This window comes from Scylla paramamosain, chromosome 34 (assembly GCF_035594125.1).
Source record: "Scylla paramamosain isolate STU-SP2022 chromosome 34, ASM3559412v1, whole genome shotgun sequence".
NCBI lineage: Eukaryota > Metazoa > Arthropoda > Malacostraca > Decapoda > Portunidae > Scylla > Scylla paramamosain.
In genome coordinates, this window is record NC_087184.1 from 7,676,536 (window position 1) to 7,702,728 (window position 26,193).

Genomic DNA, 26,193 nt, shown 5'->3' on the forward strand with positions numbered 1-26,193 from the left:
CCATATGCCCAAAACCCGGATTATGGGTTAATAAATGCAGAATACAGTCGTAGTACCACAAAAAAACAAAGATTTTCAATGCAGAAGATATTAAATCAGAGTATGAGTGGAGAACAGTACCAGATACACATGGAAATGACAGATAACCTAGCAATTACATTAAAAAAAAACATTAAAACACTTAAACCAGTAATTTTAGAGGTGGAGAGAGTAAGATAGATGTCATATGGGTTAGATTAGAGGCTAAGATGCGGTGGAAGTGAACTAGAAAGGTAGAAATGAGGAGAAATAGAGGTGAGGGTGGTGAGGGAGGGCGGGGTGAGTGCCAGGCAGGGACGGCGAAGTCTCCTGCATCGTCTGTAAATATGTCAGTGTGCCAGTGAGCCCTAGTGAGCCCCGCGACGCCCCTGCTGCCGCCATGGGAGATAGGAACTCTCGCAGAATAATAGAGCTGGTCAAATTGGTGGGCAACAGCCTGTGTGCCGACTGTGGCTGTCCCAGTAAGTGAGGAGTGGCCGCCCAGGACTGGGAGTGGCCCGTGACTCAGGGAAGGCTTAGACTGACCCGCCACTGGTGCCTGGGGTCCACTGGGAATGGCACTGGTACTGGACTGGGAGTGGCACTGTTACTGAATCTGAATATGTACTGGATTAAAAGTGGCACTGTTGCTGGAGTGGGAGTGGCACTGTTACTGGGTCTGGACTGGGAGTGGCCCTTGACTCAGGGACGATTGGGAGTGGGCTTGGGTATGCTGAACTAGGAGTGGCAATGTTACTGGACCGGACTGGACTGGGAATGACCCTGTTACTGAACTGGGAGTGCCCCTGGACCAGTGTTGGTACTGGAGTTGGCACCATTACCAGACTGGGAGTGGACTGGGAATGGTACCATTACTTGGACTGGACTGAGAATGGTGTTTTTACTAGTTGACTGGGAATGACACTGCTGCTGCATCTGGAATGACAATGGGAGTGTACTAGGAATGGCACTGTAACTGGGAGTGTACTGGGAGTGGACTAGGAATGATGCTTACTGCTTCTTGACTGGACTGGGAATTGACATGAGTGGCACTGTTACTGGCCCTGCACTGGATGGAGAGTTACTGGGAGTGTATGGAGGGGTGCTGTTACTGGGAGTGTGTAGAGTGGCACTATTACTGGGAGATTTTGACCTGTGAATGAGCTGAAAATGCCACCATTACTACATTATTGTGAGCTTACTGGGAAATGGTCACTGTGAGCACCAACCGTGTGTACTGGGAATGGAACTATTACTTAAGTGTATTACAAGTGGCACTGTCCTTTTGGAGTAATGCTGGGGACACTGTAAAGAAAGCCACAAGTGCCAGGGAGTGCCAGTGGATTCTGCAGTGCCTTCTAACATCATGTACCCATGATAAGAGTGCCGTGTAGTGCTGTGTGGTTGTCCAGGGAGTGCTGCAGTCTGTGGTGGCCCTACAGAGTGCCTTGTGTCTAGTCTAGCATTAATATATCTGTTTGCAATGAATGTAGCACTTAATTTGTATTTTTTCAGTAAGCTGTGTCTTGCTAATTTCAATGTAGCTTTTGTTTTCTGATGCAGGACCCTGTTTTGAAACACTTCTGTGCCACAACTCAGAAGCCTTTGGTTGAAATTGCATGTTTTTAAGGGTGATTTTATAGTTCTAGTGACAGATTAACAAAATTTCTACATTACAAACAGGAGAAACACTCTCAAGAACCCAGCTAATCATCTCTGTGGCCTTTGAAAGTAATCGTTGTGAGACAAGAAAGCATTTCTGAATATGGGCCTGATTCTGATGTGACTAATTCAATTTTTAATGAATTCGATCGTCATTTTGCACGAGAAGTTTTCGGATAGATTTTGATGTAATTGAATTAGGTTTTCAATTAATGAGATTCATCCACACAGAAACTGGTCATGTGGTGCTGTCAGCCTTGGTTAGGTTTGGTTCGGTATGGTTTGGTTTTGTTAGATTTGGTTAGGTTTGGTTAGATTTGGCTTGGTGTAGGTTGGTAGTTGCATAAAGTAGGTATGTTACATTAGGTTAGATTTTGTTGTTTATTTGTTTATTTACTTATTTATGTATTGAGTCATATGATGACTGTAGCCAAGGCCACAAGAAAAAAGAATAAATAAATACTTCTGGCAGTGGTGTGGTCTCCTCATACAAAGAGGAATATTATAAAATTAGAAAGAGTACAAAGAGCAGTCACTAAGATGGTTACGGAGTTGAGTAAATCGACCTGTGAAGAGAGATTAAGAATGTTGGAAATTCCTACCCTTGAAAATAGGAGAGAGAGAGAGAGAGAGAGGAAATTTAATAAACATTATAGAATAATAAATGGTATGGAAAATGTAGACAAAGAAGGTTTTATAAATTTAGATACACAGAGTACAAAGGAACATAATAAGAAGTTGAAGAAAATTAACTGTAGAAGAGACATTAAGAAGTATAGTTTCCCCCACAGAAGTGTGAACAAATGGAATGAACTCAGTGAAGATATAAATGGCAAAACTGTCAGTGCTTTTAAGACCAAACTAGATAGATATAGATACAGGATACTATGAGATTACTCCCCTCCCATAAACCACAACTAGGTGAATACACACACACACACACACACACACACACACACACACACACACACACACACACACACACACACACACACACACACACACACACACACACACACACACACACACACACACACACACACACACACACACACTCTCTCTCTCTCTCTCTCTCTCTCTCTCTCTCTCTCTCTCTCTCTCTCTCTCTCTCTCTCTCTCTCTCTCTCTCTCTCTCTCTCTCTCTCTCTCTCTCTCTCTCTCTCTCTCTCTCTCTCTCTCTCTCTCTCTCTTTGTCTGCTGCTTGTTTAAAGGGACAGTCTTGTGTACAAAGATTAACTGTCATGTGTTTTTTAATGTACATATGTATTTATAATGTTGTTATATCTTATTTTATACATAGGTTTAAACATTTTTTTATAGGTTTAGGTATGTCTTCAAAACAGGGCATGAGGCAAAAGTTACACTTTAGCCTGAAAAATTGTATACCTTGATGAAAAAAAAATAGATAAATAAAACAATCAACAAAGTGTCATGTACCAATTTTCTAATACAAACACTCGTGAGTATTTCAGAAGCGACATGAGATTGACACAGCATACACAGCCACACTCCTTACACTAAACAATGGTTACACATTTCAGATAATATTGAAATAACATTAGCATTTGCATCTGAGGGCTAGGTAGGGTCAGTTTAGGTTAGGTTTACATTTATTCAGTCCATTAATTTCACTTTTGATCCTTTCTTTGTATAGATCACAATTTGAAAAAGCTTCATGTTTTGCAAAGAAATGATAAAGTCACTGTCTGGAAATTAAGAGGCTAAGGTTGCTATCATAGTGCTCCTCATTTCAGACCCAGAATGGGCATCTTACAACCTTGGTGTGTTCATCTGCACCACATGTGCGACCTGGCACAGGAAGCTGGGAACCCACGTGTCCAAGGTGAAGCATCTCAAGCTGGACAAGTGAGTACTGAGTATTTGTATCACATGTTTATATTGACAGGTGTGGTGATCTGCCTCGATAAATTACTGTAGTGAATGTGCTTCATCTGTATTCTTTCCCCATGATACTGCACACACACACACACACACACACACACACACAAGTCAACCATATAGAAAAGGTAGACAGGCAAGATTTGGTGCAATAAATGGAGGAAGGAAAGAGACATACAGGAGGAAACATAAGTGACATGAATAACATGTTCTGGTGGGATCAAGAAACACAGCTTCCCACATCAAACTATAAACATCTGGAGTGACTTAAGCAAAGATGTGGTTATGTCAGACAGTGTACAGACATTTAAAGAGAAACTGGCCAAATACAGATATAGAGGCAGACAGTGTACAGGTATTTAAAGAGAAACTCAGCAAATATAGATATAGAGACAGGATAAAATGAGCTTTGCATGGACCCTGTAAAATGCAAATACACAAATACGCAATGAGGTAAATACACACTCAGCCATCACTTGAGCACCTGTCCTGGTCTCTCTCCCTGCAGGTGGAATGATGTGGTATAACAGATTAAAGTAGTGCTTGTGCTTTGTCACCTTTCCACACACACACACACACACACACCATAGAAGTATAGACAATTAAAATGGGATGCAGGAAAAAGTGATTCAGGCAAGATATTTAGGTGAATTCAAGAAAAAGTTGCATAAAAGTAGATACGAAGACAGGACAACAAGCATGGCTCTTTTCTTTACATTACAATTTGGTAGATAAATACACACACACACACACACACACACACACACACACACACACACACACACACACACACACACACACACACACACACACACACACACACACACAGCCATCACTTGACCACTCTCTCTCTACAGGTGGGATGATGAGCAGGTGCAGGGTATGGAGGAGATGGGGAATGAGAAAGCCAAACAGAAATATGAGCAGCATGTCCCTCCCTGCTACAGAGTGCCCAAACCAGGCGACCCTCCGTAAGTATTTGCCCTTTGTAATGCTGCACTGTTGTTTTAGTGTGCTCCTGCTGATAGCCTGCACAGCCTTTTTGTTTTGTATATTACCAAGAAATGCATCCCCAAACCAGTGTCTTATTTCATCTGCATTTAACAGGGTGTGGTGGAAGTTATTGGGACTTTCAAGGGTGTTTTCAGAGGATGTTTTCAAAGGTGTTTTTTTTTTTTTTTTTTTTTTTTTTTTTTTTTTTTTTTAATGGTTGGTTATTAAACTTTAGTGTTTTTTGTTTTTTCAAGAGTGTCTTCATGATTTTAATGATAGTTTGACAGTCTCCTATAGAAGTTAGTAGAATTTTGAAGTTTGTTTTTATAATTATTTTCATGATTTTAATGATTGTTTAACATGCTTCTGTAGAAGTTGTTGTGATTTTCAAGTTTGTTTTTGTACTTGTTTTCATGATTTTATTGATAGTTGAACAGACTAAGTAATTAGATTTTTCAAGTTTGTTTTCTCCAGTTATAGTTTGGTAAGAATTTTGTATCATACATACACAAAAAGGCATCCTTGAGAACCAGACTGATCATCCCTGTGGCCTTTGAAAACAGTTCTGATGAGAGAGCAATGCAGCTAACCAGACCACATCTTTATCATCTGTTTACTTAAAACGAGGGAAAATAACATGAATAAAATAATGATAATAACAATGACGACCTAACTGTATCATCATCGTTTAACTTACGGGAAAACAAAACAAAATAATGACAATCTAACTCTAATAATTTTGTTTAACATTAGGGAAAATAAAATGGATAACATGAGAGCCAAGTATGATAGGAATTTATATAAATACATTGACAAACATGCATAACAGGAAATAAAATAAAAACAAAATTACAACAATAACAACAACCTAACCTATCCTTGGTGTGGGGGGGGCAGTGTGCTACAGGAGCAGTGGGTGAGGGCCAAGTATGAGCGGCAGGAGTTCATACACGTGGACAAACAGACATACATCACCAATGAGATTGAGGGACGGCTGATGAAGAAGGCACGAGATGAAAACAAGTATTATGAGAGGAAGTTTTCAGTGTCGGAGAATTCTTTAAAGTATTACAATAAGGAGGTAAGTTGTATTTTTCTTCTTCTGTCTTCTTTCTTCCTATGATTTATTTATTTATCTATTTGTTTATCTGAATTTATTAGAATTTTTCCTCAGTGTTTTTTTTATTATTTCATTGTTTTCTTTATTTTATCTATATATCTATCTATTGATTTTATTTATTTTTTATTTTTTTCCCTTTCTGTGCATTTGTTTTGTTTGTAATTATATATATATATATATATATATATATATATATATATATATATTTTTTTTTTTTTTTTTTTTTTTTTTTTTTTTTTTTTTTTTTTTTTTTTAAGGATTGAGTGAGGCTTGAAATGTTTCATGTTCTGATACTGAATGGTTGTGTTTTCTATGTTTTTTAGGTTTTTAGGTTCCTGTTGTGTTGCTATTATGTTGTCGTGTTGAAACATTAAAATTGTTGATATTGCTGTTATTATTGTTAGTGTTTGGTCTCATAAATCTATTGTTGTTATTATTTCTCCATCTTCCTCTTCTTCTCGTAACTGTTATTGTTACTACTACTACTACTACTACTACTGTTAATGTTATTGTTGTTACTATCACCATTACTGTTGGTTTTAATACTATAGATTTTATTATAGTTATTATTACTTTAAATTGTTGTTGTTATTACCCACTTTCATCACTGTTACTGTCACTATTACCATCACCACCACTATCACTATCACATCATCACTAACACCATCCCCAATTTCACCCTGCACCAGAACTCGAAGGAACCCAAAGTGACCATCACCCTGTCTGAGCTCAGCATATGCCTGGCGCCGCCCAAGATGAAGCAGAACAATGGCATGCAACTCTCCTACATGTGTGACGGCTCCACTCGGCACATCTATGTTTACCACGCCCAGGGGGAGACCATCATCCACTGGTACATGGCCATCCGCAACATCAAGCTGAACCGTCTCCTTGTGGCCTACCCGAGTGCTACGCCGGAGGAGGTGAGTGGTGGTGGTGGTGGAGTTTGTTGGGTTTGGTTAGGTTTGATTTGGTTTTCATTATTTTATTTATTTATTTATTTACAGATGGTGAAGTAATGAATAAATCTGTTCAGTACAATGATTGAGTATTAAACAGAGAAGAGTAAGGATAATAAGGGGTTTGAAATATACAAGGATGAGATGGATGAAATGTTTGGATGGGATAAGTGATAAGGACTTTTTGCTAGGTAATGTTTTGTAGAACCAGAAAAGAGAGGGAATGAGTGGAAGATCAAAATATACAAAGAGACCCGTCTTTGTGTGGTGAACGCATAACAGAGGTGATACTGTCTGGCATGGAGGCATACATTCCTCACTCTTTTTCTCGACCTAAACCTTCCAAACTTTGATTTAACACAGCTTGTTCTCGTGCTATACATGATAGAGAGGTGGCCCACAAAAGGTACTTAAGCCTTCCATCACCAGAATCTCATGCACTTAATATTTCTGCCCAGAACCATGCTAAGTCTGTACTCCAACTAGCCAAAAACTCATTCATTAACAGAAAGTGTCAAAACCTTTCAAGATCTAACTCCCCTCGTGACTTCTGGCATCTAGCCAAAAATATCTCCGATAACTTTGCTTCTTCCTTCCCTCCTTTATTTCAACCAGATGGCACCACTGCTATCACATCTATTTCTAAAGCTGAACTCTTTGCTCAAACCTTTGCTAAAAACTCTACCTTGGACGATTCAGGGCTTGTTCCTCCCTCTCCTCCACCCTCTGACTACTTCATGCTACCTATTAAAATTCTTCGCAATGATGTTTTCCATGCCCTTGCTGGCCTAAACCCTCGGAAGGCTTATGGACCTGATGGGGTCCCTCCTATTGTTCTCCAAAACTGTGCCTCCATGCTTGCACCTTGCCCAGTCAAACTCTTTTAGGTCTGTCTGTTAACATCTACCTTTCCTTCTTGCTTGAAGTTTGCCTACATTCAGCCGTTCTAATCCCTCAAACTACCGCCCTATTGCTTTAATTTCCTGCCTATTTAAAGTTTTTTAATCTATCCTCAGCAGGAAGATTCTTAAACATCTATCACTTCACAACCTTCTATCTGATCGCCAGTATGGGTTCCGTCAAGGCCGTCCTACTGGTGATCTGGCTTTCCTTACTGAGTCGTGGTCATCGTCTTTTAGAGATTTTGGTGAAACTTTTGCTGTTGCCTTGGACATATCAAAAGCTTTTGATAGAGTCTGGCACAAAGCTTTGATTTCCAAACTACCCTCCGACGGCTTCTATCCTTCTCTCTGTAACTTCATCTCAAGTTTCCTTTCTGATCGTTCTATTGCTGCTGTGGTAGACGGTCACTGTTCTTCTCCTAAATCTATTAACAGTGGTGTTCCTCAGGGTTCTATCCTGTCACCCACTCTTTTCTTATTATTCATTAATGATCTTCTAAACCAAACTTCTTGTCCTATCCACTCCTACACTGATGATACCACCCTGCACTTTTCCACATAGACATCCAACCCTTCAGGAGATAAACATTTCACGTAGGGAAGCCACAGAACGCTTGACTTCTGATCTTTCTAAAATTTCTGATTGGGGCAGGGCAAACTTGGTATTGTTCAATGCTTCAAAAAGTCAATTCCTCCATCTATCAACTCAACACAACCTTCCAGACAACTGTCCCCCTCTTCTACACTGAACATTCTCGGTCTGTCCTTTACTTATAATCTGAACTGGAAACTTCACATCTCATCTCTAGCTAACACAGCTTCTATGAAGTTAGGTGTTCTGAGACGTCTCCGCCAGTTTTTCTCTTCCCCCCAGCTGCTAACTCTGTACAAGGGCCTTATCCATCCATGTATGAAGTATGCTTCACATGTCTGGGGGGGGGGGTTCCACTCATACTGCTCTTCTAGACAGGGTGGAATCAAAAGCTTTTCGTCTCATCAACTCCTCTCCTCTAACTGACTGTCTTCAGCCTCTATCTCACTGCCGCAATGCTTCATCTCTAGCTGTCTTCTACCGCTATTTTCATACTAACTGCTCTTCTGATCTTGCTAACTGCATGCCTCCCCTCCTCCTGCGGCCACACTGCACAAGACTTTCTTCTTTCTCTCACCCCTATTCTGTCCACTTCTCAAACAAGAGTTAACCAGTATTCTCAACCATTCATCCCTTTCTCTGGTAAACTCTGGAACTCCCTGCCTGCTTCTATATTTCCACCTTCCAATGACTTGAATTCTTTCAAGAGGGAGGTTTAAAGACACTTATCCATCATTTTTTGACTACTGCTTTGACCCTTTTATGAGACTGGCATTTCAGTGGGCTTTTTTTTTTATTGAATTTTTGTTGCCCCTGGCCAGTGTCCCTCCTACATAAAAAAAAATCTTGCAGGTGGTTCCTTACTTAACCAATGACTTCGCAATGGAGGGCTGGCTTTCCAAGACAGGGCCCAGCGAGAGGGATGCATACCGAAAGAGGTGGTTCACTCTGGACGACCGCAAGTTAATGTACCATGAGAATCCAATGGTGAGTACAGTAAGGCTCCACATCTTGCAAATACAGTAGTCTAAAAACAAATCCCACTAAATGTGAAACCATCAAATCTGGGACAAACTTTAAACAAAGGGAAACTAACAAGATCAAAGACCGCAAGTTAATGTACCACAATAATCTCGGTGTAGGTACAGTAAGGCTCTACATCTTTCAAATTCAGCAGTCTAAAAAATAAATTCTGCCAAATGTGTAGCCATCAAATCTGGAACAAACTTTTAGTTAAGGAAAATTAACAACAAAGAGTATTTCATCACCCAGAAGTTACATATTTTCCCCACTTTTGTGCTCTATTGACCTGCTTGAATTTAGCTGGTGATGTACTGAGAAGAAACTGAACTAATCATCTCTGTGGCCTTTAAGAAGATTTGTGGTGAGAGAGCAAGGCATTTCATTACACTAACCAAACCATCACACCTTTATCATCAGTTTGTTTCATGTACTTACCTATTGACATACAAGGAAGGAACTGAACTAATCACCACACACCACCTTATGTTTATATCTAATCTCAATTTTCCACCCTGTCTCTCTTCCAGGACCCGTACCCGCGAGGGGAGATATTCCTGGGGCACAAGGATGACAACTACAGTGTGAAGGAGGGTGTGCCAAGAGGCTGCAAGGACCATGACTGTGCCTTCTCCCTGGTCACTCCCGATCGGACATTTGTCATGTCAGCGCCAACATGCGAGGAGAGAGCACAGTGGATGAAGGCAATCAACACCGTGCTGGAGCGACCCTTGCGGCCACAGGACAATCAGAGTAAGGCGGAGATTGAAGCAAAGAGAAAGTCCTCACGAGCCTCACGACACTCTTTGTTTAGCTTCCACTAGGCTGCCTCTCTGCATGCCTGTCCATCTGTTCATCCCTAACTTTCCCTGTCCTCAACCCTGCCCTTCCACCTTGTACCCATTACTGATGGTGTGTTAGTGTGTAATGCTTGTATGAAGTGGAGGGCTGCATACTAGGGCTGTGAAGGTGTGTGTTGCCAGATCAGGGGTTCTCAATCTTGGGTAAGTGAGAGGAAGTTTGTGGGGTGCATGACAGATCTATTATACACACAGTACTGATGAATTCATATGCACATTAAATAATAGATCTTATATATATTGATAGATGTACAAGCAGATTTTTTTGTCACCACACATTGATAAATTCATGGTCACTTTTCTTCTTATTTATTATTCATTATTTATTTATTTATTCTATTTTATTTTATATATATATTTTTTAATGTAGGAGGAGCACTGACCAAAGGCAACAAAACTATTAGAAAAAAAGATCCACTGAGGTGCCAGTCCTAAAAGAGTTATTTAACTGGTGAATTCCTGGATGTGTATATTATGTTCTGAATGCATTGTGTTGCATTCTGAGTAAGGTGCATGTAACCAATACTGAAACACATCAAGGAGAAAACAAGATAAAAAAAAAAGGTTGAGAACCCCTGCACTGTCTGGAGTCAGTATTGAAGTGACCTGCTGCACTTGTACTTTGTTTAGTGTTTGCATTCTTAGCCTTTCTGGTTTGCTCATAGTCAGTTACTTAGTCAAGTTTTGTAAGACTGTCAGTAAGTCAGAGGAGATAAAAGTTAAGTGCTAAATATGGTAAAGTGAACACAGTAAATTATTTGATTTCTGATTAACTATTTATTTATTTATTTTACTATTTTTTTTTTTTAACTATACTTTCACAGTGCCCTCAAGTATATGCCTCTCCTGCTTCTTATTACTCCTCCCCCCTCCCTCTCTCCCTGTCCCACAATAACCCTCACCTGTGTAGTGTGGGTGCATGCCATACTAACCTGTATAGTACCTGAGGAATGTCTTACATGTAGTTTGCATTCTTTTCTTGTTGCAATCTCATTTATTGTATTTGGCAAATTTGTGTCTTTTTTTATTATTTATTTATTTATTTTGTTATTTATTTATTATTATTTTTATTTTTATTTTACTTATTTTGGGGGAATGTGGGGTGGTAGTGGTGGTGGAGAGGGTGAAGTATACAGTACTCAAGATGTATTTTGGTTGTATGACAAATGCTTGGATGAGTAAATATCAAAACAACACAACACAAATAGAGTAATTTTGTGATAAGACATGAGGGATGCATTTTGAGTTAATGCATGATGTGTGTGTGTGTGTGTGTGTGTGTGTGTGTGTGTGCGCGTGTGTGTGTGTGTGTGTGTGTGTGTGTGTGTGTGTGTGCGCGTGTGTGTGTGTGTGTGTGTGTGTGTGTGTGTGTGTGTGTGTGTGTGTGTGTGTGTGTGTGTGTGTGTGTGTTTAGGTATTTCACCTCACCAAAATACCAACTGAGAAACTAAAAAGAAAAAGAAGGAAAGGAAAGAGATTATTAAAACAGTCCATACTAATTATTTACTGAAAATTTTTAATACTCATCCTTTCAAATTTCACTCATAGCTTTTTTTTATGTAAGAGGGACACTGACCTAGGGCAACAAAAGGAAGAAAAAAGGCCCACTGAATGTCAATCTCTTAAGAGAAAGCCAAAAGAATTATCAATTTAAGAGATTTTCATTGAGATATGGAGACTGCTATACAATGAAATATTTAGGTAGAGAGAGAGATTTACAGAACCTAAATACAAAAAAAAAACTACAAGAGCCAGTGAGAAGCAAGCAGAAAATACTCAGTTGTGATACCTAAAAGTAAATCACAGGGAGATTCTTCCATGAGGGCAGAGTGGAGACAGTGTGGGAGTGTGAGGTGTGTGGACTGGTGGCTGCATCTTTGACTAGTGCAGGAGATATACTTGCCTTGTCTCCTGTTCTGCTGAAGGGTGACATAAAAGAAATCCATCTCTCAGTGTAAGATGTGCAAGGGAAAGTCAGGATGTTAAACTAAAAGATGGTGATGGTGATGAGGAGAAGGAAGATGTGTAAGGAAAAATAAGGGCATTAAGTGAAATTATGATGATGAAGAAGAGAAGGAGGAAGATGTGATGGGGAAAATCATGTGAAAGGATGATGAGGAGGAAAAGAAAGAGGAGGAAGATTGTGAAAGAAAATAAAAACATTAAATGAAATGATGATGATGCAGAGGAGTAAGAGGAGGAGGAGAATTTATATAAAGAAGACCTTTGTGAAACATGAGCCCTGCATGAAACTAGGAAAACATGTGTAGGGAAAGAAGCATGATGATATGTTATGTTGGGTCTTATCAGCCAAAGATGCAATGCCATAGAAGTATTTTGTATACCTCTCAACTTGTTTATGCAACAGTAAATAAGAATCTCATAGTGATAATATGCATTGCAACTTATTGTTTTTGTCATTATATATTTATCTTCAGTAATGTTTTAGCAAAGGTCAGGTGTACAGTTTGAGCAATACAAGAAACACTACCAAGAAATCATGTAAAGAGAAATAAGAGAAGAATGAAAATTATCTCCACTTTATTCTTCTTTTTCCTTAGTGAAGGGAAACAAAAGATCTGAGTTAAATACAATAATACAGTACAGGCTGGAAGCGTTTCTCTCTCTCTCTCTCTCTCTCTCTCTCTCTCTCTCTCTCTCTCTCTCTCTCTCTCTCTCTCTCTCTCTCTCTCTCTCTCTCTCTCTCTCTCTCTCTCTCTCTCTCTCTCTCTCTCTCTCTCTCTCACTAGTACAGTATATGCAATGCAAGAAACACTGCCAAGAAATCACATTAAAGGAAATAAGGGAAGAATGGAAATTATCTCCACTTTATTTTTCCCTTTCCTTAGTCTATATTTTCTTTAACCTATATTCTCATTACCTGCTTATTACTGTGCCCAGAGGGTGTGACACTGAGGACCAGGTTCTGAAACACTTCTGCGCTGCACCTCTACTACATTCAAAAGGCTCTAATTTAAGTTACACAGGTTTTTAAGGGTATTTTTATGATTCTAGTGACAGATTAACAAGATTTATATATTACTAACAGGAGAAACACTTGAAAACCTGGTTTATCATCTCTGTAGCCTTTGAAAATACTTGTGGTGAGAGAGCAAAGTGTTTCTGAACATGAGCTGAGTGTTGTAAGTGTACTAAACCTTGCTTCTGGTAAAAGCACATATTGTATAATGCTAAATGGTCCACAGCAATTGTACACCAGTGAATACATTCTGCCCTATAGGTACTTAAGTATTGGTGGTGCACAGTGTTGAATGTTGATGTGATGCATTGAAGTTTGTTTAGCATGTGTCCTGTGTCTGATGCTGATGTATACTTGCATGCAGGGGTTAGTTGTTCTCAATATTACTGCATGGATTGTAACAAAAACACTAATCTTTTAGTAAAAAATTGTAAAGTGTAATGAATTTTCTTGTACATTCATTTAGTTTTTTTTATCACTTATTTATCTTTTTTTTTTTTTATTATCACTCACACTAACCAACCATTCATCTTTCTTACTTTTGAGGAAATATTTGTGTTAAGGTGCTCAGTTATGGATGGGTCAAGCAGTCATACACTCAGAGTTTACAAATTTCTAGTCATTTTCACCCATCACACTTACTACTACAGCATCTTTCAATAACTCACTTCTCAGCCAAAGTGCAACACATTTACTTTAGTGTCTCCTGAGATTTCCGTGTTTGATGATATTACCTTCATTGCACTAACAAGATGAAAGGTAAGCACATCACACCTGTAATCACAACACTAGTATATCTGGAGTATTTCCTCGCCTACACATTACACAAATATCACATCTTTCATTACACCATCAGTACATTTTGAGTATTTCCTTAGCTAAAGAATCAGTGTTTTTACAGAACTGACATACCGCATCTTGAAATACATCACAAGTATTTCTTAAATACACACACACACACACACACACACACACACATATACCTCTCTTGTTCCCAGTGGTCAATTTTCCAGCTTCTGTTTTCCCCTTTCATTAATGTTTACCACTCTTGTTTTCATTGGTGGTAAGCTTTTCAGCATATATCTTACCCCTTTTCATTAATGTTTAACACTCATGTTTCCAGTGGCAGTCAGTTTTCCAACCTCTGTTTTCCTCTTTCATTAATGTTTACCACTCGTTTTCATTAATGGTAAACTTTTCAGCATATATTTTCCCCTTTTATTGTTTTCAGTGACAGTCAGTTTTCCAGCACCTCTTTTCCCCTTTCATTAATATTTACCACTCTTGTTTTCAGTGGCGGTCAACTTGGTTCGGAAAAAACCAGGCAAGTTCAGCTTAGACATCTTCAGCTTAGGTTAAGAGCGGATTCATTCCACCGCGATCACTCGTGCTTCAGATGATACTATGCTATATCTCTATTTTCTGTCAGATGTGTATGTATACCACTGTAGTGTTGTAGTAGCTAGATAGTTGTAGTAGTCAATCCAAGTGCAATCTAATACTGTCAAGAGGTTAATATTAGACTCCTTCTCACCCCAATAAGTCGACCATGTACGCACATTTTTCCCTCAAGCTTAACGTTCTCCAAATACTCCTTCGTGCTGCTCAACCCGTTACTCAGCTGGCTAGTGTGGTGCGGTCACTGTCTCTCTGCCGATTCTGCAGTTCGATGTGGTGGATTTGTGACTGGTTGGGCTTATAATTGTTCTCCAAATTTGTCAGGTTTTCTCTAAGGTATCAAGGATTGTGTGAATTTGTCTGTATTTGATGTCAGGTTGAAAGCATCAGAGACTGGATTTGTTAGTATTTGCAGTTATTTTTTTATTTAAAGGATCAAAACTATGCAATTTTTTTTTTTTTTTCTCTCACTTCTTGATAAAGAACCAAAGACAATACATATGTGTTAGTATTTGGTGCTACGTTTTCTGCAAAGCATCAGAGACTACGGGTTTATTAGTGTTTGCAGTTATTTATTTATTTTTTTTATTTAAAGTATTAAAAACTTTATTTTTAAAGTATTTTTGTGTTTGCTCCTCCATAAAGGATCAAAGACAATATGAATGTATCAGTATTTGTGTTAGGTTACCTGCAAGGCATCAGAAACTATACAATGTCATTAGTAATTTTGTGTTCTCATTTAAAGGATCACAGTATAAAAATGTGTATCTAGGTTTGGGTTTTCCATAGAGAATCAAATACTGTACCAATTTGTAAGTGTTTGATGCCTCGAAGAGGAACTAAACATAATGAGAATTAGTTATACTTAAACACTAATTGGTATAACCACTAAATTATGTTACGTTTTCTATAGAGCATCAAGGACAAATTTATTAGGATCTGATGCCGTAAAGAGAGACTGACAGACTGAGAATCCATTATACTTCTGCAGTTATAGATTCATTTCTTCGGATTGTGGGGTGTTCCCAAGGCCACACATGAATATTTACACTCACAACACTGGTTTCTAATTATAAAGCCAATATTTAAGCCACTCCCAGCCACATCACACACTGCAACAATTCACTCCACAGGGTTACCATATTCCACATTGCATCCCTCATCACTCTACACCACACTCTGCTGCACTTCATACCATACCCTACCACAGTAAATCCCTTACCCTACCACACTGCCACACTCCACACCACACTCTTAATATATGCCACACCACATTCCTCATCACTCCACACTACCACAGTCCATTCCTCACCCTACCACTCACACAGCACACCCTGCCACACACATACCACACCCTGCTACCACATCCTTGTCACCACTTCTTGTGCTCATAAATTAAAGCAAAAGGACCAAGTTATTTTATTCACAACTTCAAGAAAAAAAGAAAAAATCATAAATCAAGCATTCTGAAATTGCAACTTTAACTGTCCTTTTCTAAAACAAAAAATCAAAATGTCAGATTAGATTTGATATACCTGAGTCAAAATTCTGTGTATAGAGAATCGTATGTGTCTCTTTAACACTTTCAGTGCTCTGGTTATTCCTTATTTTCATTTAGAGTAGTGTTTAAAAGAATTCTTCAGATGGACACACACAAAAAGAGAGAGAATGGGAGGTTTACTGCAGAGATTAACCTTGTCTCTTCCAGGCTACAGAACTACTTAAAAGACTGTAGTACAAATGTAAGTGTCTAAAAAAATGTTGTTGACTATGGAAAATATTGTTAGAAAATATTGTAAAAGGGTGAAAAAGTTGACTGACATGTAGCACTGTATTCCCCAAACCCTCCTCTCTTCCTGGAAAAGTCAGTCTGATTGGATTCTGCACTCATGGGTAACAGTCCTTCATCTCTCTTTGTGTGTGTCACTTTAAGAGGTCAGGAACCAACACACATAGCATTGTATTTCACAAAACCTCCACCATTCCTTGTAAAGTCAATACGTCAAATCAGATTCTGCATGTCTGAGTGTCAAGCCCTCTCCTCCCTCTGTGTGTGTCTCTTTAAAAGGTCAACTGGTATCATTCTCCACCAAATGTTTGTTCTCTCAATCTGAGTAACGTAACTTTTCATAATTTCCTCTGGTATTTTTTAATTGGAGAAACTTAACTTATATCCATTTCCATCTTAAGTATTTTCAGTCAGTAACTTAACTTTTTGAAATTTCCACGTAAAGAAACTTGTATCAATTTCCATCTAAGCATTTTCAATCAGTAACATTACTTTTCATAATTTCCACTTTAGTACTTTAATTGGAGTACTTTTCATAATTTCCACTTTAGTACCTTAATTGGAGAAACTTGTATTAATTTCATCTATATATTTTCAATCAGTAACTCAACTTTTCATAATTTCCACCTAAGTATTTTTGATCGTAGAAACTTAAATGTGTATTCGTCTCTATTCAAGTGTTTTCGGTCAAATCTCAAACATCTTATATTTTTCTACTTGGTACATGCTTTTCTTATCCATCAGAAAGACATATTTATTTATTCTCCTTTCTTGATATCATTTTGAGTCAGTACCTGGTGTTGAGTCTCAATTCAGAGTTCATGGCATAATTTTTAAATGGTACATCAGATGAGTCATTCAGATTTGAGGCCTTATTTCTAAATGTAAAACGTTCATGAGTATACACATGAAACACACACACACACACACACACACACACACACACACACACACACACACACACACACACACACACAAACACAAACACACACACACACTCAGCACATACACAGTCACATTCACAATCAAAATAAGCCAAGTCCATACATTAGCCATGGAGGGTATACGTATTAATAATAATAATAATAATAACTGTATTTTATCAAACCTCTTGGTGTTAGTCATACTTTCTGAGACATATATTATAAAGGCATATAAATTACCACACCACATGTCAGCCCTGCCTTTTCCCAAACATTCCTGTAAACCATCTCAGACACTTCTGTTAAAAACAATCACTGAAAGTTTCTCAAAAATGGAATTTAAAAAATCTCCCAAACCAACATGTTTTTAAAAACTTGCTCCTCAAAAAAAAAAATAATAATAATAATAAATAAATAAATAAATAAATAAATAAAAAAATACGTTAACTTTTTTAAAAAACAATCAACTCAAAAACTATCTTAACTTCTTAAAAAATAAAAAACTATCTTAACTTCTTAAAAAATCATCCTCAAGCTCTCAAAAAAAAAAAGAAAAAACATGAAAAGATTTCCAAAATAAAGCTTTCTCATAAACTCAAAAAAGTGTCATAAACTCTCTTTAAAAAAAGACTTCAAACAGATATTGTGAAAACTTTAAAAAGATAAAGAAAAAAAAACACTCAGAAAATTTTGTAATGTTTTATGTCAATCTTCAATAACAAAACCTTTCCTCATCTATTCATGTGTCAGTAAGGAACATCCACCCATTACTGAACTATGGGACTGTGAACCTGTTATTTATGAATGCCTCCAGTACATTGTTATTTATGAATGCCTCCAGTACATTGTTATTTATGAATGCCTCCAGTACATCGTGACTGTAGTGAGGGATTGATTTATTGACAAATATGGAGAGTGTGAGGGAACATTGTCGTATTATGTTTTCACGATATTACAGTCTTTCAATTAGAAGATGCGATGAGAGTAAGCAGAGAACATTAGGAGAAGACGGAGATGACATGTGTGTGTGTGTGTCTGAGTGTGTCTGCATTGTGTGTATGTGTGTGTGTGTATGCTTGTGTGTATGAGAGAGAGAGTTAGTGTTGTACTGTTATAACCTCAAATAATTACAAATAAGCTTATACTACTACTACATTGTTGATAGCAATGCTCAAATGTATAATTGTTGCATATTCCATAAGGTTTACTAATAGGGGAGAAATTGTAATTATCTTCATTTTTATCTAAGTAGCAAGAAAGAAAACAGTGGCTGTATTCTCAAACATTTCCTTGTTTTGACTAATTCAGGCTGCAGTAGACGTTATTGTAGGTTTACAAGGATGTCTTCATGATTCTAGGCATAGTTTGATACAGATTTTACACCATCAATTAAAAGAACATCCATGAGAACCCAACTGATCATCTCTGTGGCCTTTGATAATGATCCTGACAAGAGAAAATGTTTAAGAATAAAGACTCTGGTGTATTGCATATGTAGAAGGAAGGTGGTGGGATGCACAAGTTTCTAAGGTGCTAGGGACAGTGTGAAAGCAAGAAACACCAGGGAGGTTTCATTATTATCAAGTTGAGGATATAAATCAATTATCAAGAGATGTAATATTGCATGATAACTCTAGAATTGTCTGGTAGAATTACGTGAGTGGTTAGGAAGTTAATGAAAATATTTGGGACAGTGTAAGGGTGAGAGAGAGAAAAAGCAGGAGGTTTTCAGGGTACTAAGAATGTATTAGTGTCAAAAAATAGCATATAGTATTCTCAGATTAAGTTTGAGTTATCTACAGTTGCACAAGGTATTAGGGATGTAGGGTGCTGAGAGAAGGCAAAAGACAGGCAGGTGATCTTTTTGGTGTCAAGGGTGTATTAGTGTAAAAAAAAAAGGGTGCAGTGTGTGTTCTCAGTGTGTTAAATATGAGTTAGCTACAGGTGCACTAGGTAATGGGGATGTAGAGGGCTGTGGTGAGAGAAAAGACAGAAGTGAGCTTTTCATGGTATTCAGGCATGCACTGTACTCAGATTATGTATGAGCAGAATAAATGTGAGTTTCTATGGTTGCACAAGGTATTATGGTTATAGAAATCTGTAAGAAGGCAAGAAACAGCAGGGAAATTTCTTGCTGTCAGGAATATATTAGTGTAAAAACAAAGGTCCAGTGTGCTCTGATTAAGAATGAGAGGAATTAATGTCAGTTTGTAACAGTTACATAAGATATTAGGGATGTGAGAAAGCAAGAAACAGCAGGGAAATTTTTTTTGTTGTCAGGTGAGCACTAAAAAATAAAGCTGCAGTGTGCTCAAATTGAGAATGAGAGGAATGAATGCTCAAGGTAACGTGAGGGACAAGACAGATTTTCTTGATATAGCCCCAATCAGAAGTCTGCTAACGTGCTACACTTTTTTCCATTGTTCTTAGCATTTCTCATCAGTCTCTCAGCCTTACCAGATCTGCTGACAATTACAAAACCTAACAACTGGTGGTGGTGATGAGAGAACTTTAGTTTGAGAGAAGAACACAGTGGAAATGAGTGTGGTAGGATACTTGTGACTGTACTAAGAATTTCATACTGTAGAACAAGGATCCAACCTCTCAGATTACTTACAATGAGTGACTTAAAATTGATAAGGGGAGAAAGTACAATGGAAATGAGTGTGGCAGGATATGACTCAATGACTGTATTAAGAGTGTCTTAGAGGGAAAAGAAGAAAAGTGAAAATGACTGGAGCAGGATACTTTTGACTGACTGTAAGAATGTCACTGTAGAACAAGCATGCAGCCTCTCAGATGACTGGGTATGAGGGGAGTAGATGCGGATTTGCTCAGAAAGTGTTTACCCCGCAGCATTTAGTTTCTGCATCTCTGGACAGTCCCAGTGCATGGGACAGTGGCAATAATAATAACACCAGTAATAAGAGAGTTTAATGAATACATACTTAGCAATACTACACATTTTCATGGTCTAATTACCGAAGACACCATGAGAAAAATAAGTGTATGAGTAAGATTTATATTAAGAGTAATATATATATATATATATATATATATATATATATATATATATATATATATATATATATATATATATATATATATATATATATATATATATAGTAGATATTATTTAGTATGTTATTAGTATGTACACAGATAACCCTTTGACAGCAAGACTTAGCATGTTTATCATTCTGTTCAGGTAACACTGGGTGAAATCAACAAAATGATGCCAGACACTAGAAGGTTTGAACTCAGTCATTCCTTTTGAAGTCTATGGTGTTTCAAAATTGTCAAAGGCAGTTTACCCTCTGACAATGAGATTTAGCATGTTTATTTTACTATTTCAATTACACTAGGTGGTTTTACAAGAGATAGAACAACAGACACTAGAAGGTTTGAATTGTTCAATCACCCCCTTTGCTGGCCATGGTGTTTCAGAATTGTCAAAGGCAGTTAACTCTTTGACAATGAGACTTAGCACCTTTTATTATTCCTTTCAGGTAGCTCTAAATGAAATAAATGAAGAAATAAAGCTGCAGACAATAGAATGTTTGAGGTGTTCATTCATTTCAGTGGTGTTTCAAAATTGTCAAAGGCAGTTTAGCCTTTGATAATGAGATGCACCTTTATTATTGTAGATAATTTTACAAGAGATGCTATTAACACTAGAAGGTTTGAGCTGTTCAGTCACTCCTTTTGCTGTTCATGGTTTCAGAATTACACACAAACCTGCGCCAAGTTTTGTTCATTTTGAGGTCATGGTGGTCAAAGGGTTAATTATACGTATTCAGCCTGAGAAATACAAGCTGATGAGCATACATCATCGTTTTGATTCATATTGTGTTCATTAATTGTATGCCGTATGATTATGTTAAGTATTTGTACAGTATGCCTATTATACATGTAACGTTTACGGCTTTATTTCTCGTCGTTATACACAACTGGAGAATCTCATAGCCTTTTTCTTTTGTTTAGATATTTATTATCTTATGTATCAGTTCCGTAAGATTTTATTCAACTGTACAGTCAAGGTCAGAAGTTGCGTAACATTCCTCTCTCTTTATTCATCACTTATACTGTTTCACATTTTCTTGTAATTTTAATCTTCACCTTTTCAAAATCCTACCTAACCTAATTTAATTTTAACCTTGATTTTTTTCAAAACCTGACAATTTTAATCATAACCTCTGTACATCACCAGAAAACCATAATCATAATCTTAACTTTAATCTTGTGAAATTGCACAGCTTTAGTGTTACTCAGAGTTTTACCTCAACAGTCTTATTCATGATCTCACATAAAATTTAACAGGCTTAATCTTGGCAGTTTCTATCATGATTTAAATTCTTATCTCATGACAAATCTTACTTAATCATGCACTTGTTGTAAAACTTAATTCTAATATCAGTCTATAAATCTGCAGTTTTTATTGTAATTTAAATTCTTATCTTATGATAAATCTTACATAACCATGATATATATTTAATATGATATATATTAAAATCTTAATTTTAATCTATAAATCTTTGCAGTTTTCACTTATATTTCTACTCTTATCTCCTTACAAATCATGACAATCTTCTCTTCATTGTCATAAAACTCCACACAGTTCTTGACAATTTGATTTGCTGACAAAAATAGTCAGCAAATCAAAAGATATAAAACTAAAAAAAGATAAAGAAGACAAAATAATAATAACCACATTGGAAGTGGATGCAGAAGGTTACAAGACTTGTGACCTCAACTGTACAATGAATAAAAGCCGTCAGATAAGTGCAGCTGATCTTATTGTGTGCAAATACGGAATCAGATGAAATGTAATGAGAAGATGGGATCTGATTGTGTGTCATGGAGTGAAAAAAAAAAGGATCTCATGAAGTGTTATGATAATGGTAGAGGATCTGATTAAATATTACAAAAAGAATAAAGGTTTAGATGAAGTTTTATGATAGAATACAAGATCTGATTGCGTGTTATGGTGCAAAAAGAGGATCTGATGAAGTACGATGGAAAGAATAGTGGATTTGATGAAGCATTTTCTTAGAATAGAGGGTCAGATGAATTGTTATCATAGAATAGAGGAGCTGATGAAATGTTACACAAAGAATAGAGGATTAGATGAATTGTTAGGAGAAGAATAAAGGACTGGATGAAGTGTTATCAGAGAATAGAGAATTAGGTGAAATATTATGATAGAATAGGGGATCAGATGAAGTGTTATCTTAGAATAGACGATTTGATGAAGTGTTATGTCAGGAAAAGAGGATTAGAGATGCTAAATATCCAGATCACTGCAAGAATATATTAGGGGTATAAAGAGACAGTTTATGAGTACATATATTTCACTACAGACACTTGGTTAATTAGATGGAACCATTAAAGGTGCAGAATGTTTTGGTTATGACTCAGTGCAACAATATCAGTTCATTTCATTGGTCAGGGTGTGAAATTACATAGCATTCAATAATCGTCAGTGCAAAACAGCATAAAAATGTGATACTGGAGTATGTGATATTTAAACAGAAATTGGTGATCGGTAAAGTAGTATTGGAGTAGTACATTTGTCAAGAGAATGGGGATTACTTTACTTTATTATTATTATTATTATTATTATTATTATTATTATTAGCTTGAGTCTTGGATCTGTATTTCAAATGTCTCCATGTCTTATTTTGACCATATTCAAAAGGCTCTACTGGAAGTTATTGGGGTTTTCAAGGGTGTTTTCATGATTCCAGCGATAGTTCAGCAGACTTTTGTGAAAGTTAGTGGGGCTTTCTAGTTTTTTTTTTTTTTTTTAACTGGTTGGTAGTTTGACAAGAATACTGCAGAATTGAAAAGCTTTAATGGAAGTTATTGGGCCAGTTTTCATAATTTTAGTGACAGTTAAGCAAAGATTCTTTATTGATGAAAAGAAAAAAAATCCTTGAAAACCTGATTAATTACTTCAGTGGCCTTTGCAGACAGTTGATATGAGAGAACAGAGTGTTTCAAAATGCAGACCTGACTCAGAATGTTTGTGTGTTTTGTCAGTGTGTGCTTGTTCTTGTTTCCTTACTTGTAGTTACATCACTTTGTTACTTTTTTTATACACATTTCTTTAGCTCTATTTATTGTAGGTTATTTGCTTTTTTTTGGTATAGCTATTTTATTGTTGTTATTATTTTTGATTCACTGTGGTGTGTTTTGTCTTCTTTTTGGCATAATCTTATACCTTTTTTATATTTTACTTCTAAGCTCAATTTTTGGATGGGGGTGCATCAGTACTATTATATATATATATATATATATATATATATATATATATATATATATATATATATATATATATATATATATATATATATATATATATATATATATATATAAACTCCTTGGGGTTATTTTATGTGTACAAAATTAATCTCAATATACTTAAGGGAGAAAAAACAATAATATAAACTTTTAACTATTTTTTCTTCTCAGCAAGTACTGTATTAGCGCTTTCCTTGTACAGTTAACTACTTAAATCTTACGGTTCTATGAAAACTATGTCAATCTAAGTCAATAAACAATAAGCAGAAATGTGACTCAACATCCTGTCCCACACCTCAGGATATGTGTAGTAGTAGATTGTAGTAGTAGTAGTAGTAGTAGTAGTAGTAGTAGTAGTAGTAGTAGTAGTAGTAGTAAAAATAGTAGGAGGAGTAGGATTAGTAGTAGTATAATGATGACAGTAGTAGCCGTAGTAATAGTGGTAGATAGTAACAGTAGTAGATAGTAGTAGTAGTAATGATCTACTATTACTACTACTACTACTACGACTTCTACTACTACTACTACTAATAATAATAATAATAATAAGAAGAAGAAGAAGAAGAATATAGTATAAAGACATAATAAAAAATGCATTTTAATTTGAAGATAAGAGAACATCACAAGTGTTTTACAATGCAAAGATTCAAATATACCCCATGCTTTGAAGACCAGTTAACCAAGTAAGTGTTTTACTAATGATACATGAGTGGAATGGTTATCAGTGCTGGGTCATTAGGAAGCTTTAAAAGAAGATCAGACAAATTTATGGATGGGGATGACAGGTCAAAATAGGTAGGCGTGTTTCATACAGGGACTTCCACGTGTAGGCCTGATGGCTTCTTGCAGCTTCCTTTATTTTCTTATGTTCTTACAGTAGAGAGTGACAAGATCGTAACGCGTTCATGACTCAAAAGGAGAGAAGTGAGAATTATAACGTGTGTCAAGTCATAAATGATAAGGTGGCCACAAAACACAAGAGCTTTAAAAAGATAGTGGTGTTCATTTTGAACTGCTACTCTTTTTATTTACTAATTCATTCATACATTTATTTATTTTAGCGATAAACTGGCGTACTTATTTATTTATTTATTTATTTGTTTATTTATTTATTTATTCATTTATCAATTTATTCAATTTAGAGAGCCGCTTGACGTTTATTTATTTATTTATTTATCATACATTTTTTTTTTACCTTTCTTTATTTTTGCACTACAATTACGGGAACATCTTTGAAAACTCCTGAAATTTACACTATACCTGTTAAACCATCATTAGAATCTATAACTTCCACTATATTTTATTAAACTACCATTAGAATCACGAAAGCACCTTTGAAAACTCACGATGACTTCCAGTATACCTTGTAAAACAATCACGCCTTTGAAAACCCTCAGTCATTTCCATTAGACTCTGTTAAACTATTATCAGAATCATGAAAACACTCTTGAAAACTCCAATAACTTTCGATATACCTTTTTCAACTACCAGCGTTGAAAAAGACATTTAAAAACCCTCAATAACTTCCAGTTGTTAAAATATCACTGGCATCGTGAAAACACCTTTGGAAACCCAAATAGCTTTCAATACACCTATTCAAGCCAACCATAGAATCATGAAAACACCTTTGAAAACCACCAATAACGTCTACTACATCCTTTTTAAAAAATAGTGGGAAAATCTTTAGGGTTATGGGTCTGCTCAGATTTCTAAGTTTTTCAGTCCTCAAATCCCAAGAAAAGATCAACACGGTATGACGACATTGACAAAGAACGTTATTGAATTACGGAAAAAAAACCTTATGTGTAATGATGTAATGGAATCCTGTCACTGGGCATGTAACGTTACAAGAGGAAGAGGCAGGAAATAGGTGTTACGCTCTCTCTCTCTCTCTCTCTCTCTCTCTCTCTCTCTCTCTCTCTCTCTCTCTCTCTCTCTCTCTCTCTCTCTCTGATAATGCGTGGTTAAATTATTGCCTTACTAAATAACTGATTAACTCACTAACCAACTGAGCAACTGAATCAATGAAGAACAAACAGACAGGCGGATTGACTGACTAAATAACCTAGTAACTGATTGGATAATCTATAAATACTCCCATTCTCTCTCTCTCTCTCTCTCTCTCTCTCTCTCTCTCTCTCTCTCTCTCTCTCTCTCTCTCTCTCTCTCTCTCTCTCTCTGAAAAGCTCTGCCTTAAAAAGTCTAACTACAGTCACACTAATCCTCACTATGTATATATGTATATACCTTCCAACTGTAACTGTTAGTTATTAATAAATGTTCAAATGTTATCTCTCTCTCTCTCTCTCTCTCTCTCTCTCTCTCTCTCTCTCTCTCTCTCTCTCTCTCTCTCTCTCTCTCTCTCTCTCTCTCTCTCTCTCTCTCTCTCTCTCTTGCACGACATAATACACTGAAAAAAAATTTACTCTTAATCACACACATACACACACACATACACACACACGTTTCCTGACAACAATATAGATATCACGATAATCAATATATTGTGTGCATGACCTTGTGAGCCAGTGTCCGTGTCAGTGGTGTCCTCGCCTATTGTTATGACACCCTTCTTCAACGTTGTGATTCAGGAAAAGCATTCTTCTAGTAAATCATGTGAGGGGGACATTAATTCTGGGCATTATCTTTGTTACTCAAATTTCCCGTGTTAATGTGTCAGGAATGAGAATGAAGGAAACAAACGATTATTTAACTGTTCAATGCTGTGCACATCTTCTTAACTCTTACTTTTTATTCTTATTTTTTTCTTTCTTT

General features: G+C 36.7%; 1 protein-coding gene across 2 annotated transcripts; it reads left to right on the forward strand.

The window, feature by feature from the left end:
• The first annotated feature begins 304 nt into the window (after window positions 1–304).
• LOC135090077 (arf-GAP with dual PH domain-containing protein 1-like) lies at window positions 305–17,675 on the forward strand. 2 transcript variants are annotated; one of them, XM_063986378.1, is made up of 8 exons: window positions 305–500; window positions 3,435–3,546; window positions 4,437–4,550; window positions 5,470–5,653; window positions 6,382–6,615; window positions 8,998–9,132; window positions 9,696–9,918; window positions 14,300–17,675. In XM_063986378.1, exons 1-8 carry the CDS (start codon window positions 419–421, stop codon window positions 14,362–14,364), a joined length of 1,149 nt encoding a protein of 382 aa, XP_063842448.1. In that variant the 5' UTR covers window positions 305–418; the 3' UTR covers window positions 14,365–17,675. The 2 variants fall into 2 exon arrangements, with proteins under 2 accessions (XP_063842448.1, XP_063842447.1); XM_063986377.1 differs by lacking the exon at window positions 14,300–17,675 and having other exon boundaries at window positions 9,696–10,065.
• The last annotated feature ends 8,518 nt before the right edge of the window (window positions 17,676–26,193 follow it).

Excerpts from the sequence above, each read along its gene's own strand:
- LOC135090077 (XM_063986377.1), top strand. The coding sequence starts at position 419 with ATGGGAGATAGGAACTCTCGCAGAATAATAGAGCTGGTCAAATTGGTG. Across the intron at positions 4,551-5,469 it reads CCCAAACCAGGCGACCCTCC|TGTGCTACAGGAGCAGTGGG; the intron begins GTAAGTATTTGC and ends TGGGGGGGGCAG. Across the intron at positions 6,616-8,997 it reads CGAGTGCTACGCCGGAGGAG|GTGGTTCCTTACTTAACCAA; the intron begins GTGAGTGGTGGT and ends AAAATCTTGCAG.